Source organism: Staurois parvus, unplaced genomic scaffold (genome assembly GCF_062004578.1).
Source record: "Staurois parvus isolate SC_StPar_1 unplaced genomic scaffold, SC_StPar_1.0 ptg000402l, whole genome shotgun sequence".
NCBI classification, from domain to species: domain Eukaryota; kingdom Metazoa; phylum Chordata; class Amphibia; order Anura; family Ranidae; genus Staurois; species Staurois parvus.
This window is the reverse complement of record NW_028318198.1, coordinates 3,946,617-3,962,183: the sequence shown is the minus strand read 5'-3', so window position 1 is coordinate 3,962,183 and position 15,567 is coordinate 3,946,617. Positions and strand designations below refer to the sequence as shown.

The following is a 15,567-nucleotide window of genomic DNA, read 5'->3' as shown; positions in this document are numbered from 1 at the left end:
TTACAGTGCACACTCATGAAACAATTACATAATTGATGGTCTTGATTTTATTTTATAGGGTTCTGCTGGAGAAAGAGGAGCTGCAGGTGCTGCTGGACCAATTGGTCTACCAGGAAGGCCTGGTCCCCAGGGCCCTCCAGGACCAGCAGGAGAGAAGGGAGCTCCTGTGAGTATTTCAGTATACTGAAAAGTCAGCATGTAATACCAAACTGCACCTAACACATTTGTTGAAACAGACGTGTGTTAAATATGTGATACTCATTCTATTCCTGTATATGATAACCCAAACTCTCATAATGTTTTCAAAAGTAATGCTAGCTTGGTATAAATTGTAGGCTTGTAGGTTTGTCAGCGCTTACCTGCAATGGCTTTCAGCTCCCTCCCTCTGCACTCCCAGTCTGCAGAAATGATGGGCCATTATAATAATCCAAAGCTCTAATACTTCCCTTTCCCTGTACATTAATATTGGCCCATCATTGACCTGTGCCAACAGGTCAGCATCTCTCTACTATTTACTGTAATTTCTTTGCTATCCCAATTTGTCAATAAAGGAAAATAACAGATTCATCTAATGTCAAGCCCCTAATTGTTCAAGCGGAGATGGGAGGAGGTTCCTTTGTTCTTCAACTCCAACCAGAATGACTTATAACTTATCCTAGGCATTCTTTACTCCAGCAAAGTAAACATATAAGCCCTGGAAAAGTTGTAAGTAATTCTGGTTGTAGCTAAAGAGCAAAGGACCCTGCTTTCGCCTCTACTCAACAGCAGCTACGGATGGTGCACAGTTAGTGGCTTGACATTAGGTAAATCTGTTATTTTTACTTATAGACAAAACACAGCATCATTTTAATGTGTATCTCTTGGGCAGTCTCAAATCCTTCCCCATGTTTCAACAAAAAATATTTTTGTTGCAATTCTGTGTCTCCGTTGAATAGATTTCCCTGTGAAACGCTGACAGGAAGTAGGGGGAAATCACCCTAGTGGAGACCAAAAAAATGAAAACCTTACAAAGAATGTAACCATTTTGTAAACGTATGAAGTAATGCAATAGTTAATTTGTTTTTTTTACAACTGTATTTATTTTAGTTCTGTAAATTAGTCTTTTTTGTATCACCCATAAACCTTGACAGATTTCACTTCAATACAAAAGCTGATACATACTCTTTGAGGCATATGCTGAGCAAGTTTAGATGAAGAGTTAAATTTCCAGCTAGACACATATTTTATTCTAAGACAACATTTGTACTTTGTAAACCTGTGCAAAAGCTAAAGTAATATTCCCGGATGATTAAGAGTTGTACTGCATGTCCGTAAACTGAAAAGCCAATTGCTTTCACATACAGTTGTCCTTCGTGCTAGTCCCAGCTCCTGATGACCTTGTTTATTGTGTTTTTAGCTTCTGGAGTTTTTCACTTATTCAGTTATAGAATCCAAATAAGTCTGGAAATATCTTAAGAACCCTGTAAGCAGAAAATACACAGAATTGTTATTCAAAAAGAGTGTCAGAAAGTGACACAGAATTTATTCTAGTGATTGTACCTCCAGAGAGCTTATAAGCCATACCCACTTCCTTTGAATGAGGATATAGGAGTGGGGAAACTTATTGCATACATTAATGGTTTAAATGTAATGTCTGTGACAGCTGAGATGCTCATGCTGCATATTGGCACAGAGCTATGACAACAATGGGGAAGGATAGCAGAATTGCTCAGTACAGAGCCAAATAGCAATGTGGGAGCACAAATAGTAGTTACAATAAAATAAATCATATGTAGCACAGCCTCAAAAAACAGAAACATCAATATTCCATGAAAACAACAATATATACTGTTCAGTACACTGGTAAGAAACATTGCAATTTGGTAAATGCTAAATGTAAAGCACATTACTGCAGATTCAAACATTGTTTTATGAGTGTGCCAATGCATGTGTTAGTAATGTTGCCAGAGTAAGATGTATTGTCTGTACAGCTTGTGCTTATTGTACAGGTTCCACAAAGTGCAAGACACTTTGTGGAATTCCTAAATTCCTATCAGATGTGTGACATAAGAGTGTAATTGGAGTTCTTATTAATCAGTGGTGGCAGGACCAAACAATGTGCCCCTCTTGTGAAAACCAAAGCACTTCCATGAGGGCAAGGAAGCAGGCCAGTCAGGAAAGTCACAGCACATAAAGAGGCAGAAGCTAGGGTATGCCTCTATATATAGGAGCATGTAATAGACTTGCATCTATGAAGTTTATTCTTCTCAGCAGAATTGTACACTGACCAGGTAGTAGCCTGATAGCCTGTAGTGTCTAAAAACATGTGTGTTAATAACGTAGACAACTGTCCAGTTTTCAAAACTATGAGCATTGAGTCTGCTTTTTGGTTTAGGCACAGACCATTTTTGGAGTCTAATACTTTCTGACTCTATTGTGATGCAACCACAACCTTCCACCTAGTTCTATCTAGAGCTTCAGCTCACTCGCTCAGTGGGTCTCTTGTGACTATCAAAGCCATACTATTCAGTGGTTGGCTCACTTGTTCTAGGACAAAGGGCGTCCTGTGCCTTGCTACAGCCTGCCCATGTCTACCTTTTTGGTCATAATCATTGCATTTAGGAAGTCATCACAGATTTTCTTTTCCTTTTAAATGTATTTCTGTTGACAAATAATTACTTCCCATTGCTGGTTTATATGTAATTCTAAAAGCATTCTACAGTGTTTTTTTTCTTAAACTCAAGCACATTTCTTCTCATTTCCAAAAAGGAATGCAGCTTATTTGGCTGCATAACAAATTAGATGGCGTGAAATGAGTTACATTAAAAGATTTTATATTTCAAAGATGTGCTAATTAGTTGTGTGAATTTTTTTAAATAAAAATATGGTAGCATTCAGTTTTCTGGTAAAGCTGCAGGTATTTTGTTCTAAAAGTTAACTTTTAGACAAAAGTACTGTATGTTCGTGTATGTCAATAAATGGCATGTATATACAGTATATACCTGTAATCAAAAGGTAAAATTAGGCTGATTTATTAAGACAGCACCATAAAGCTTTTGTGTTTCACATTTTCTGTTCTACTTTGCCCATTATGACTAATCTGCAGTGATAAAGCTATGCCTATTGAGCCTAACTTATTTTTTAATAAGGAACACCCCTTCTTCCCCTTAGGCTTTCCACGAATCAAGAGATGGTAACCCTCTGAGTAAGTAGGGACAGTTTTAGAAGGAATGTATTCCTCCTATATTAGTCTGTAGTGAACTCAGGGCTTTGTTGTCTAGGTGTAAAGAAGCTCCAAATTAGCAAAGCTACAGCAACTAGTCATAAAGACACCATACTGTCCTAATGTCACTATAGTACTATAATAATGTCATGTTACCAGAATGGGCAACACTTTTTAAAATAAGATATGCAAAATACCTGCATAGTTGCCAAGGTGCTAAAACAATTTTATCCTTAAATTGTTGCTACTAAGATAGTCTTATAACACTGACATTGAGGGCTTTTAGGTACAATTCCATTATGGCAGCTTTAACAAACCTTAGCTTTTTGACATCTTATGCACATCACTCTCTTATATTTATTCTGTGTGATAACTGGGCATTAGAAAAACCTTTTCTTGCAGTCAATCTGAAGCTGTGGGACCACTCAGTGCGCATAGCTGTACTAAAACTGCAGGGGAGATATCTGATATCTACCTGCTATGTGGAAAAAGGAACAACTAAGTAATTCCTTTAGTTTTTATGTACAGAGGGCCCTCAAAAGTCTTTGTTGTGACATAGCTGTTACCTTGGCTGGGGTACAGAGTGTGCTAGAGGACCAATCTCCATAAAAAAGGGAAGTATGGGGAAACCCCATGGTATGCTATGTAGTAAGTAGTAAAGGGCTCTGAATGAAGGGCTAGCTTTGGAGGTAGCTAAGTAGGTAGTAGGCCAGAACAGATATTATTACACAAAATATCCCAGCTGGTACTGCTGTTGTCACTGGCTGTTGGAACTGGTATGAGAATAGGCAGGCTTAGGAATTGTATCTTTGGAAGGTTTGAAAGTATAACATTGATCCCCTGGCAGAGATGGATAAGTATTACATTGTCAGCTGTGTGGAAAGATGGTGATGGTCATTGAAAGTGTTCTCTTTCACTGTCAGAATCTGTAAACTGGTGTCTAGTATTGCATTGACACTGTGTCACCTTTGGCATTTCTTTGCAGTGCTGAGTATTGATTATGTGAGAAATAGCAATTTTCTTTTATGAAAATGAGAGATGCAATACTCTTCTTTTTATTTATCCCAATGACAAATGTTTCTTTCTTCTTACTAATGTGCCAGGCTGAGAGGAAAACAATGATACCAATTTTATATATTCAGAGAAAATAAAAACATCAGTCTGGCAGCATATTTATTGGTTTAGTATACCATTCAACATTATTAACTGCTAGCCAAGCTTAACAGTATCAAGCTGCTAGGCTGACTGATGTTGGCTATTTTAGCAATAATAAATAGTCTATTGTAGTTTTTTTACTTCATGGTATGTTTTGTATTGAAACTGTTCATGGATCAATCATTTAGGTGTGTTTTGAGAACAGTAACTGTTTGCATAATGCACCATTGAGGAGTGGATCTTCTTTTGTATAGTGATTTGTTAGAAACCCTCACACATTGTTCATGAAATTGTTTAATTTTGCTAGGTCTCACAATATGTTATCAACTATTTTTAAATATTTAAACCACAAACATAAAGATATATTCCAGACAGAGATGGGAATTCTGTATTAAAAAACTCCACTAAAATATATACTCAGTTATAATAGAAACCATTTGTATCTTTATGCTCTATTTAAAGAGGCTGCAAACCCTTACATATACCCAGTAAAGTGACTGGGCTAAGGTGGTATGCAGAGATAAAATAAATCTTCCTATATAAATTGCACCCAGGGGCGGACTGACCATTTGGAAACTTGGGCACTGCCCGAGGGCCCAGGGTCAGTAGGGGGCCCCATGAGATGCCCCTGGTACCTTTTTCATAGACTTTTTTGAGTTTGGGCAAGGACACAGGGGCCCCATGATCCCATATTGCCCGGTGGCCCCATGGCTTGTCAGTTCGCCCCTGATTGCACCTATGGTCTTCTCTTTTCTATATCCGTTATAAAGTGCAGAATTTATAAAGCTTGTATGAGAGTTCAGAAAAAAAGGGGGCGGAGAGCTGAAATTACGCTCTGCAGGCTTCAGTGAGGAGAAATCTGAAAGCTGATTGGAGGGAAGGGCCACCCCTCCCCCACCCCCTCCACACAGCACACAGGAACAGAGCTGAAGCTGTCAATCAACTGGAGCTCCCTCCCCTGTCACCCTTTTTCTATTGGTGTCAGAATAACTTGTCAATGACTCATGCTGATAGCAGAGGAATGAACCAGCAGACAGAAATAACACTTAGTGCTCTTAACTGAGACAAGTGCACACTATAGAGGGATATGTTTTGTTCATATTTCATGTCTGATGTTTACATCCACTCTAAAGTGCTGGTCTGCTTATCCCTAAAAATATGTCTATCCTACCCTCCCATTGACACAATGAGCTACATTGCACAAGCCTCTGCCCACCTCATCAGTTTATTTACAGTAATGCTGCTGTGGCTCTGTCTGCTGTTTAATTCTCTGCTGATAAAATTCTCCCCATTGACTTGAATGGGGCCATAAATTGAGACTGAAGTTCCTTGGTATATGGATCCTATAAAGTTGATAAGAAGCCAGTGTGCAAGCACAGCTAGTGCTGAAAAAAATGTAGGCTTTTAACAGCAGAGGAGGTTCAAACAGCGCTACTGAGGTAATTAAGCAGCTGAGGTAGGTAGAGAGTAGTTGTAGTTTAGCTTAGCAGGTCTTGGGGAGGGAGTATTTTAGCAATTTTAAAGAAAAGCAGACCCACATTAAAATGGAAAGGTAATTAAAAAAATGTAAATGGTTTACAGTATATTGTAATTCAATATATTTTAAGCAATAGTGAAGTTTTTCTTTGAATGCAAAATTTCTATCTCTGTCTGCCACATACCTATAATTTTGAAGTTTAAATATTTACTAAAGAGGTAAGTATGCAGCTGGGATGGGGGAGAAAAGTGCAATTTAGCTAAGGGGAGTTGGGGGGCAGGTTAGTGCAAGTTCAATGAAACAAAAACCTGTTCTTTAAATGCTATAACTTTCTATACCTGCTGAGAAATTCAAATGTGTCTTGCAATGGTGGGAACCTGGAGGTAGTCTGTTTATTATTATTTTCTGTTTATGTAGTTATCTTCCTGCCTTTTCACGACGTCTGTGCATAATTTGAACAAAAAATTACAATCTACAATAGAAGATTCATTTTTATTGATTTTTTTTTAACTCTTTCAATTGAATGGGAAGGTATTGTTGTTCATTTTTGTATTACAAAAGTAAGTCTGCATAGGTGATGATAAAGGAGGCTTTATTAGTTACCCATCATTTTGAGGCAAAACAGGGTAAGATTACATCATCTTTCTCAAAACAGGATCAGGCAATACAGTTAAATTGTTGCAATGTATTTCTAAGGTAATGACGGTGCTGATGTGCCACACCTTGTGGTGCCTGAAATATCTGTTTAAAAAGTCTCCAAATTGTTTTCTATATCTTAGCAGAGCACCCTTAGAGCCTAAGCCTGGGCTTTACATGGGGCTTCAACTTCTGCCCAAGAAATTAAGCCACTGCTCTTCTTGGTAACAAGCCTTGCCTCCTGTTATTGAACTGTCAAATGCTATAGACTTTAATGCCCCCTGAAGTTTTGCCACTTAAAAGCTGAAAAACAGTAGCAGGGCATGGCACTATGAGCAGGTGGGGCTTAATTGCAATTTAGACAAAATTTAAGACTCCATGTACAGTCTGAGCCTTGGATCCAAGTGGGTTCCACAGAAACACTGGAGATTGATTTAAGGATTAATATGTGCAGGTATGATAAAATGCCTACACTTAAATGTTGTTGTTATCATAGAAATGTCTTAGATCAGATACGGTACACTTTAAACTCACTTGTGGGAAACAACTTACCTGCCGATTAGCTCTAATTTTTATTCCAACACTTTTCTTTTCCATTTGGTTGTCTTACTGTCTTACTGTACTGCCTTGATTCTTATAGCTTCTTTTACCTTCCTTTTATGAATTTCCTGCAATAAAATTGCAGGAATGTAGGCCATTGTACACTGGTTTATGCTCCATATTCCACAGATACTACTAGAGCTATTCCCATTAGATGGAGCACCTGAGTAGGCAACACAGTATCTTGTGACCAGAGACCACAAACCTACCCAGAAGCACATATGCGAACTAGGGGGAGGTGATTGACCTGTGAAAGTTGGCTGACTTGGGAAAAGCTGCAGTGCTTACTGGATTAAGTTTTCCCACTGACTTAACTTAGTGTCTGGAGATTCATTTTAATTTTAAATTATTTTTTAATTTTGGATTATGTAATAATTCTGTGCTTTCTCTTAAACTAATTTAAGGGAGAAAAAGGACCCCAGGGACCCGCTGGCCGAGATGGAGTACAAGGACCTGTGGGTCTCCCAGGACCTGCTGGCCCTCAAGGACCACCTGGTGAAGATGGTGACAAGGTAAAATTACTTTAAAGTTTGGAGATTTCTATACAAGGAATTCTGTTCAGAGCTTATTATAGAGGCCCATTGTTGTCAAATAAACATTAGTACAACAGAGTGTCACAACTGTATGAGAATCAGATATGGTTGATACTAACAGGTCCATTATGGTACTATGAAGGAAGAGCAACACTTCCAAGCTTATGAAGTCAGCAATTGTACTGCCATGGCTTGGCAATGCAGTCTGTGTAACTCTAATATTCCGTCAACTAAAATTGTAATATTTGCTTTTATTATTTTCATTATAGGAACAAAATTGCTCCTGTACCCATTATTTATACACCAGCATTAAAGTCACTAATATCAGCTTCTGAGGTCTTATTAGAAATGCTTGCTGACCCTTCCTATTGTTACCTGTCTTTGAGCTACTGATCATCTATTTAAACCTACGTTAGTTGTAGCTGCAAATCCCAGGGAGTTCCACGCTAATCAATGCAGAGATTAAGCTGTCAGAATATGAAGAGGAATCAATAAACACAATGCCAGCTTTGTCCCAGTACAATGACATAAACACACATATACTTCTGGGAAATACCCTAAAATGACCACGTTTTCTGTTTTCAGGGTGAAATAGGAGAGCCTGGCCAGAAAGGAGGAAAAGGAGACAAAGGAGAACAGGTGAGTGTGTAAAAATGGTCTATCTGAAGGTATGTCTTAATTAAAACAAAAATACTAACATTTACAAATTACCTGCATTTTTCTTTATAAGCTATGTACACTGTCTCAATTCCATATTATTCTAGAAGTCGTACTATAAATTATTTTTTTTTAATGCTTGCACATGTATATTGCCACATAAAACTACTCTTTCAAAAGTAGTAGTACTTATCATTTTCCAAAAACAATGAAAGCCTAAAAAAGAAATACGAATGAAAATCAACATAATATAACCAATTAGAGTTTACTGTATTATCAAATCTGCCCATATGGTTACATCTACATTTCTAACCCTGCCAAAGACAAGCCTGGGGGAAAGATTAGTGATGCAGAGATTCTTGCTTTTGGTGATGAACGTTGTTTAAAATTTCAATTTCTAGTGTAGGCTTTTAATGGAAAAGATCAATATAGTGAGCACACATTTCAAGTTTTCATTAGACTATTTACCTCAAAGTGATTTTTGGTGTGACTTTCACATCTTTAAATTCTTTCTCTTCTATATGTTATAGAGACAGATTAAATATAGATATTCGTGGATTAACCACCAGTGGGGGTTCTATATTTAGCCTCTTGTTTAACTGTTTCTATAATTATCAGCCACATAAAAAAATGCATTCTTTTCAAATGGATGGTTGAAACATAGACTTGCATTGTGAGAGGGAACAGTAAAGCATATCCAGTTTGTTGCTCTGCAAATAAAGAAAAACCTATGTATACAATGAACACATATAGCTTAACATTGGTATATACAAACTTTGCTGATTTGGTAACCGCTTTCCGAATGCCCTATAGCAGAAATACTGCTACAGGGCAGCACGGATGTGCAGAATCACATATATATATACGTGATTTTGCATTTCTGGGTAGGGGGCACGTGCAAGCCCTACCTACTCCACCATTTGCGCCCACGGCTGTCAATCACCGGGTCCAGGCCGGTGATTAACCCCTTCACGCAGGCCGTCTGGGCCTAGACGCCGAGCGGCCGCACATTTGCGTTCATGTAGCAAAAAACATATGTGCTGAGAGCATGCGCCCTGCGCACTCCCTGCACACATGTGAGGTACTCATGGAAAGGTCCCGGTCCGCTCTTTCGATCGGGACCTTTCCCGATCATGTGACCGGCTGTGACGTGATGTCACGGTGGCCATATGACACTAAGCCACGCCCCGTCCCACCCACCTCCCGGCGCAGGAACTCCTCTTTACGCTGGGATGATTCGGCGTGAAGGGGTTAATCGGCGCCATCCTGTGATTACGGAGGATCTCCGATGGGGAGGAGGACTGTTTTGTTTACTAACAGTTCTCCTCCCTGTCAGCTGGGGCACACTGGTTTGGATGGCTGTGCACAACACAGCCATCCAAAGCACTGTGCTTACAGTGAAGCACACTGACATGGCCCCCTATGTAAAACACTGCCAACATACAGTTAACCCTTTGATCACGTTTCATGTTAACCCCTTCCTGCCCAGTGCCATTAGTACAGTGTCAGTGCTTTTTTTTTTAGCACTGATTACTGTATTGGTGTCACTGGGGATGTCAGGGACGCCAAGTCAGTTCCCTCCAGTGTCAAAATGACTGCCGCAGTCCCGCAGTCGCTGATCGCCACCATTACTAGTAAAAATTAAAAAAAAAAAAATTCCAGTATCTATACCGCCATTTGTAAATGCTATGACTTTCACGTAAACCAATTAATTTACACATATTGGGATTTTTTTTTAGCAAAGACATGTAGCAGAATACCTTTTGGCCTACATTTATGACGAATTTTGATTTTTTTATTTTTTTACTGGACATGTTTAATAGTAAAAAGTCAAAAATATAGTTTTTTTCTCTTTTTTTTTTATAGCGCAAAAAATAAAAATTGCACAGGCGATCAAATACCACCGACAGAAAGCTAAATTTGTGGGGAAAAAAAGGACATACATTTTATTTGGGTGCACCATTGCATGACCGCGCAATTGTCAGATAAAATAATGCAGCAAAAAATGGCTTGGTCAGGAAGGGGGGTAAATCCTCAGGAGGGCAAGTGGTAAATCAAAAATACTTATCGATAACATTATTTGCATCAAGCAGATTTCTTTTAAAGAATGAAAAAATAATCTTAAAAAGCATTGATAGGTTCCCTTTCAAGATGCTCCTTTATGTTCAAGAGAGTAGCTTCTAATTTTACAGCTTTTTAAAAATCTACCAATAGTGATTAGTGCAAATTTTACACTACTTGCTCTAAATACACTTTATTTACAAAGCATAATGTAAGAAAAATAAGTCACTCTATCACACTGGTGGTCACTAGGGGATACATTTTATTTTTGAGGACAGTTAAACACATTACTATGCCTTTTTTCTTTACAAATCACATTGCCAAAATGAGTGGGAAAAGATACATCTTCTACATGATTCTTAAAGCTGGCTATGCGTACAGTGAATTTTATCTTGGTGCCGATGAACTGGTTGAAATTTGCTCAATGACTGGCCTTGTTGGTCACTTTCTACCAGACATCCCTTAGCTGAAAAAGCAAAGGAGCCAGGTGGAAAATGGTTGGCTGGATAGCACCTACATATAAATCAAGCCAAGCACCATTTGGGCATTTTGACAGTTGGTGAGGCTGGCTGTCAACATACAGTGAGAGATTTGTCTATCCACACTGTGTAGGCTGAAAAAAAAATCTATATGTGTATGGCCAAATGTAGTGCTTTTAGTGTGTCTCAGCACTTAAAAAAACTGCACCAACGTTCCGTTTATGGCTATGCATTGTGAGTGAAGTCACAGGTATTTTGTGGCACACAAGGACATTATTATAGTCTATATTGAAGCAAATTATTTATGGTATATCCATTCACAAAACACTACTGTGCTGCAATTACCTTTACTATTAGAGGCATTTCCATCATGTGGTCTTTGATGTGTGCAGATTTGTACACCAAACAAGATAAATTTAGATCTGAATGCCATCACTGTAAGCAAAAAAAAAAAGCTGATATTTTCAAATCTTAACAAATCCATAATGCTTGTAACTACTGTATATGTGAATATGAATAATATGAAAATTATTAACATTTCTAATTAATAATTAGAGCCTTCTGAGTAATAAAGCTATTATGGAATTGACTGTTTGAATATGTAGTGACTGAATTATAATAACATATTTGTTCCTGTGTTTATAGGGTCCACCAGGACCATCTGGTTTACAAGGTCCAGTCGGAGCTCCTGGCCCAGCTGTAAGTTATTTTTTTTTTAAACACACATGTTGTATTGTAAATAATTTGTGTATCATATCGTATTCACCAGAGTATTAAAAAAAGATTTAAACATTTAGGTGTTAATCATATCTTGTACTTTTGCCTTGATAATACTCTACTAGTTACTTCAGACATTAAAGCTCAAAAACAGACAAACTGCAAAGCACACACTTGAAAATCATTTATGGGAACTTCTTTATGTGCCAAAGGATGTATAATTCTTTACAGCTAGCTTTGATACCTGGACAGCCCTGCCAGACAGCATAGTCAGGTCTTCTAACTCTGCTACTATAGCAGTACAACTTGTTCATGAACACAGTCCACTCCTAATTATTTGCTCAGTGAAGGTGCAACCACACAATGATAAGGTCATCCCTCTGCTAACTTTTTGTTCTCCTGTCAGTATAGTCATTATCAGCATATATACATTGGAGCACTAACTCCTATTGCTGATTGTCTCTCCTAGTCTCACAGCATCTTTGCAGAGGATCAGAGTGGATTGGCACAGTAATACATTCAGATACTTATACTAGTTGCGTCCTAATCCACCTTTAAAGAATATGTAAACCCAACATGTCATATTCCTGATATGTGCCTGCTGTATCATGTACTTATGTGAAAAAGTATCCTGTTCTCTTTGTATTGCTTCCTTTGTGTACAATCCCTGGTTCCTGTCAGTCCCTTTATTTTCCTACTAAAAACTGAGCAGACTAAGAAGGAGAAAGCTCCATGGTCAGTTCTCTAGCTGTTCTGGGAACACAGCCTGCTCTCCTCTAATGATCAGTCTTGTCCTGACATGTGCCCCCCCCGAACTGCCTTTCACTGGGAAGTTTAGTGTGCTGCTGTTTCTCCTCCCTCAGATCTCTGTTTTCATCTGCATAATTAGCTTCTTAGAACAGGGGTGTCAAACTCAATTTTATCATGAGCCTCATCAGCCATATGGTTGCCCTCAAAGGGCTGGTTATATCTGTAAGACTAGATGTCCAGAGCAACCCCCCCCACATCAGAAGTCAAGAGTTTCCCACCCTCCCTTACATCACAGTGTACCCCCCCTACCTTGTGATGCTGCCGGAAAGAAGCTGGAGGTGGAGCTAGGAGGCAAAACAGGCAGGGTCTGAAGGAGAAGGACCAGAGGAGGACTGAAGTCAGTTGCTAGAGTCTGCTGAATGCTGAGACCAGGGAAGGCGTAGATGAAGGGGTTCTGAGGCTGCACAGAGAGACAGAGGATTTGTTGGAGGAGTTCTGTCCTCCCCTCTGCTGCCAAATGATGAGATGGGGGAGTGGAGACGAGGGGGTACTGCAACTGCAGGAAAGGTGTGAGGGCCACATGAAATGGCTTGCGGGCCTTGTGTTTGACACATGTGGCTTAGAGGGTATGTGATCATTTATAAAAAAGGGGAAAAAAGGAATGGGGCCTCATTGCAACCACAACGGAACTGCGTGTAATGCTCAATAGGTTGGAAATCTGAGGGTGAAAGTAGGCTGTGAGGATGGGACATATTACATCTTCACTGCCTGAATGCCCTCTGAAAAGTGACCTGCCAAAGGGCTCTTCACAGGGGTGGCAATATAACCCCTATTGAGGTCTGTAGCAAACAAGAAATGTCAGAATTATTCTTCCTGTGGTACATTTTACAGTACTGACTTCATTTAAATCAATTGAACATAGAAGGTTAATACACTGTAGATTGTGTGAGCTAACTTTAATGTAGTAATATTTGCAGTTTCTTTTCATCCATGTTCAATTCAACGCAAAGGTTCTTGGAGCAGTGTTTGCTTACTAGACAATTTTACCATCTATTTTATATTTTAAAGCCTCTTTCACTCATTGCCTGCAGGGATCAGATGGAGAACCGGGACCAAGAGGTCAGCAGGGAATGTTTGGGCAGAAGGGAGATGAAGGAGCTCGTGGTTTCCCAGGTCCACCTGGTCCAATTGGTCTCCAAGTAAGTGAAGGCTGGTTTCATGGAATTATATTATGATTCTACCTATAAAAGCATTTTTTATTGCAGGAATGCCTTAATATTTAGCTCAAGTAAGGTAGCATGCTGAACTTTTAAATATCAATATTTATTTACCTTAAGCTGGGTCACACATGTTTTTGACCAGTTTAATTATTTAGATATCTATTAGACTTTAAGCTCTTATGAGCAGGGCTCTCTTGATCCTCTTGTTTTGATTGTATTGTAGCTGTACTGTCTCCCTTTATATTGTAAAGCACTGCACAAACTGTTGGAGCTATACAAGTCCTGTATAAAAATAATTTAGATATTATGGGCTCATATACACAGGTATTTGTCTGTTCCCTAATCGCTTTCACTTCATAGAAGACATGAAAGCAAAAGGCATCTTAGAAGCAACATATAAACACAAAATAAAAGCAAACCACAGGCACCTCAAAAGTAAGGTAGTGTATCTAAACCCAAAACCAAAAATGTAATTCATTACTTATTACTAGTGCTTGGTGTGGTGGCTCAGTACGTTTTCTTTTTCAAGCTTCTTATTTTCACCTCGCAACCCTGCAAATAATACACTTCCTCTCTGTGTGACTATGTCACTTCTCTACTATAGAAGGAGCCGTGCCTGTCACTCCAGGCTGCTCTCCTCATATGAACTCATCTCCATTACCTGGAGGGCAGGGCAATTGGTAGTTTACATAAGATAACTAAGGAAGAAATTCTTTGGTGCAGCTTACAGGAAGTGACAAGTACACTGCATTTTGGCAGGATCAACATTTTTTTTTGTTTCTGCTGAACTGTTCTTAGCTTGAAATAAATGCAGCTGTTATGTCTAAGGAATCTGAGCTGCAAAAAATTTAGCATTTTTGTTCTTGGGTTTAGTCTTACATTAAAAGTAGTTTAAAGCAAATCAAATTTGAGTCAAAACAAAACCAAAGGATATTGCACTTGACTTACACTTATGTAAAACAGCCCTAGTTGTTTTCCAGACCTTAAAAAAAAGGTGTACAGCCAATTCATTGCTGTGAAAAATGTCCTTAATTGTACATTGCGGAAAGTCTTTTTTTAATAAATGATTTCTGTAAATGATTGGCCTTGATAAAAGAAGACTTTTCCACAGGTATTAGATTAGAAATGTGTGCCTACTGTTATAAATATTATGCACTGTCAACATTTTGTGTACAACCATTCAAGTGTATGCCTTTGAAAAGATTTAGGCACAATAAAAAAAAAAACTAAGAAGACAACAGTCATAAGTAAATAGGCTTTGAGGCAGGTACAGAAAAAAATCACTTCCAGAATATTAATATTGTAGCAGCTGAATGACTGTGTAAGACACAGTTTATAACAATAGGTAATTTATGTAATTGCAGTTATTTTGTTCTGTCTTCTTTATTTACCATTTCAGTACAGTGATATGAAATGTACAATCTGTTTCAAATGTGATCCCTTTGTAGCCATACAGTAAATTATGGGAATCTTCATAATATAACATTCGGTCATGGTAAACATTGTTGAGAGTAGGCTTATGTATACTGTATATCCATTTGTAATGAATATATGTTGACAGCTCTGGTAGCTGATAAAAATGTTATAGAAACACAAGTGCCTCAACCCTTAAGCAGATAAAATGTGTGCATAAGTTGATGGCAGAGCTTAGATCTGTAGATATCAGTCTGGCCGAGCCTCAGTCAGCACTCCTGGCAGACTGAATGAATGGGCCATCAGCTCAGTAATCAGTGCTGTGCCAGCTGGCAGGGATTATTCATGTGCCGCTGTGGTCCAAGCAGAGTTACTGATGTTACCAGTACCGCAGAGAGGCAGCATGCAGAAAACACCTCACCTATCATCTGTTTATTTATCACTCCGGCAGTAAGTTGTGCATCGACGTTCACTCTCTAAAAATGATCTGTAGGAAACAAAGAATACATTTGTGCAGTGCCATGTGAAATACAAACAATGCAGTCTGTGCATATAGAACAACTCATAGCTCTGCATAGGCAGAAAACTGATATAAATGCACATTCTGTATGGTACTGGTACATAATGCATATTCAAATGCATACTGGATTCAAATATACTTTGGATG

The 15,567-nt window shown here is 38.6% G+C and overlaps 1 protein-coding gene across 7 annotated transcripts in view; it reads left to right on the top strand.

Annotated features, from left to right (window-relative positions):
• COL11A1 (collagen type XI alpha 1 chain) overlaps positions 1–15,567 on the top strand; it is a 282,954-nt gene that overhangs the window by 221,346 nt on the left and 46,041 nt on the right. For all 7 annotated transcript variants that reach the window (XM_089686598.1, XM_089686599.1, XM_089686597.1 and 4 more), the window contains 5 exons: positions 59–166; positions 7,475–7,582; positions 8,189–8,242; positions 11,446–11,499; positions 13,359–13,466. In XM_089686598.1, the coding sequence (XP_089542724.1) occupies positions 59–166; positions 7,475–7,582; positions 8,189–8,242; positions 11,446–11,499; positions 13,359–13,466 (432 nt within the window). The remainder of the gene's footprint in view (positions 1–58; positions 167–7,474; positions 7,583–8,188; positions 8,243–11,445; positions 11,500–13,358; positions 13,467–15,567) is intronic.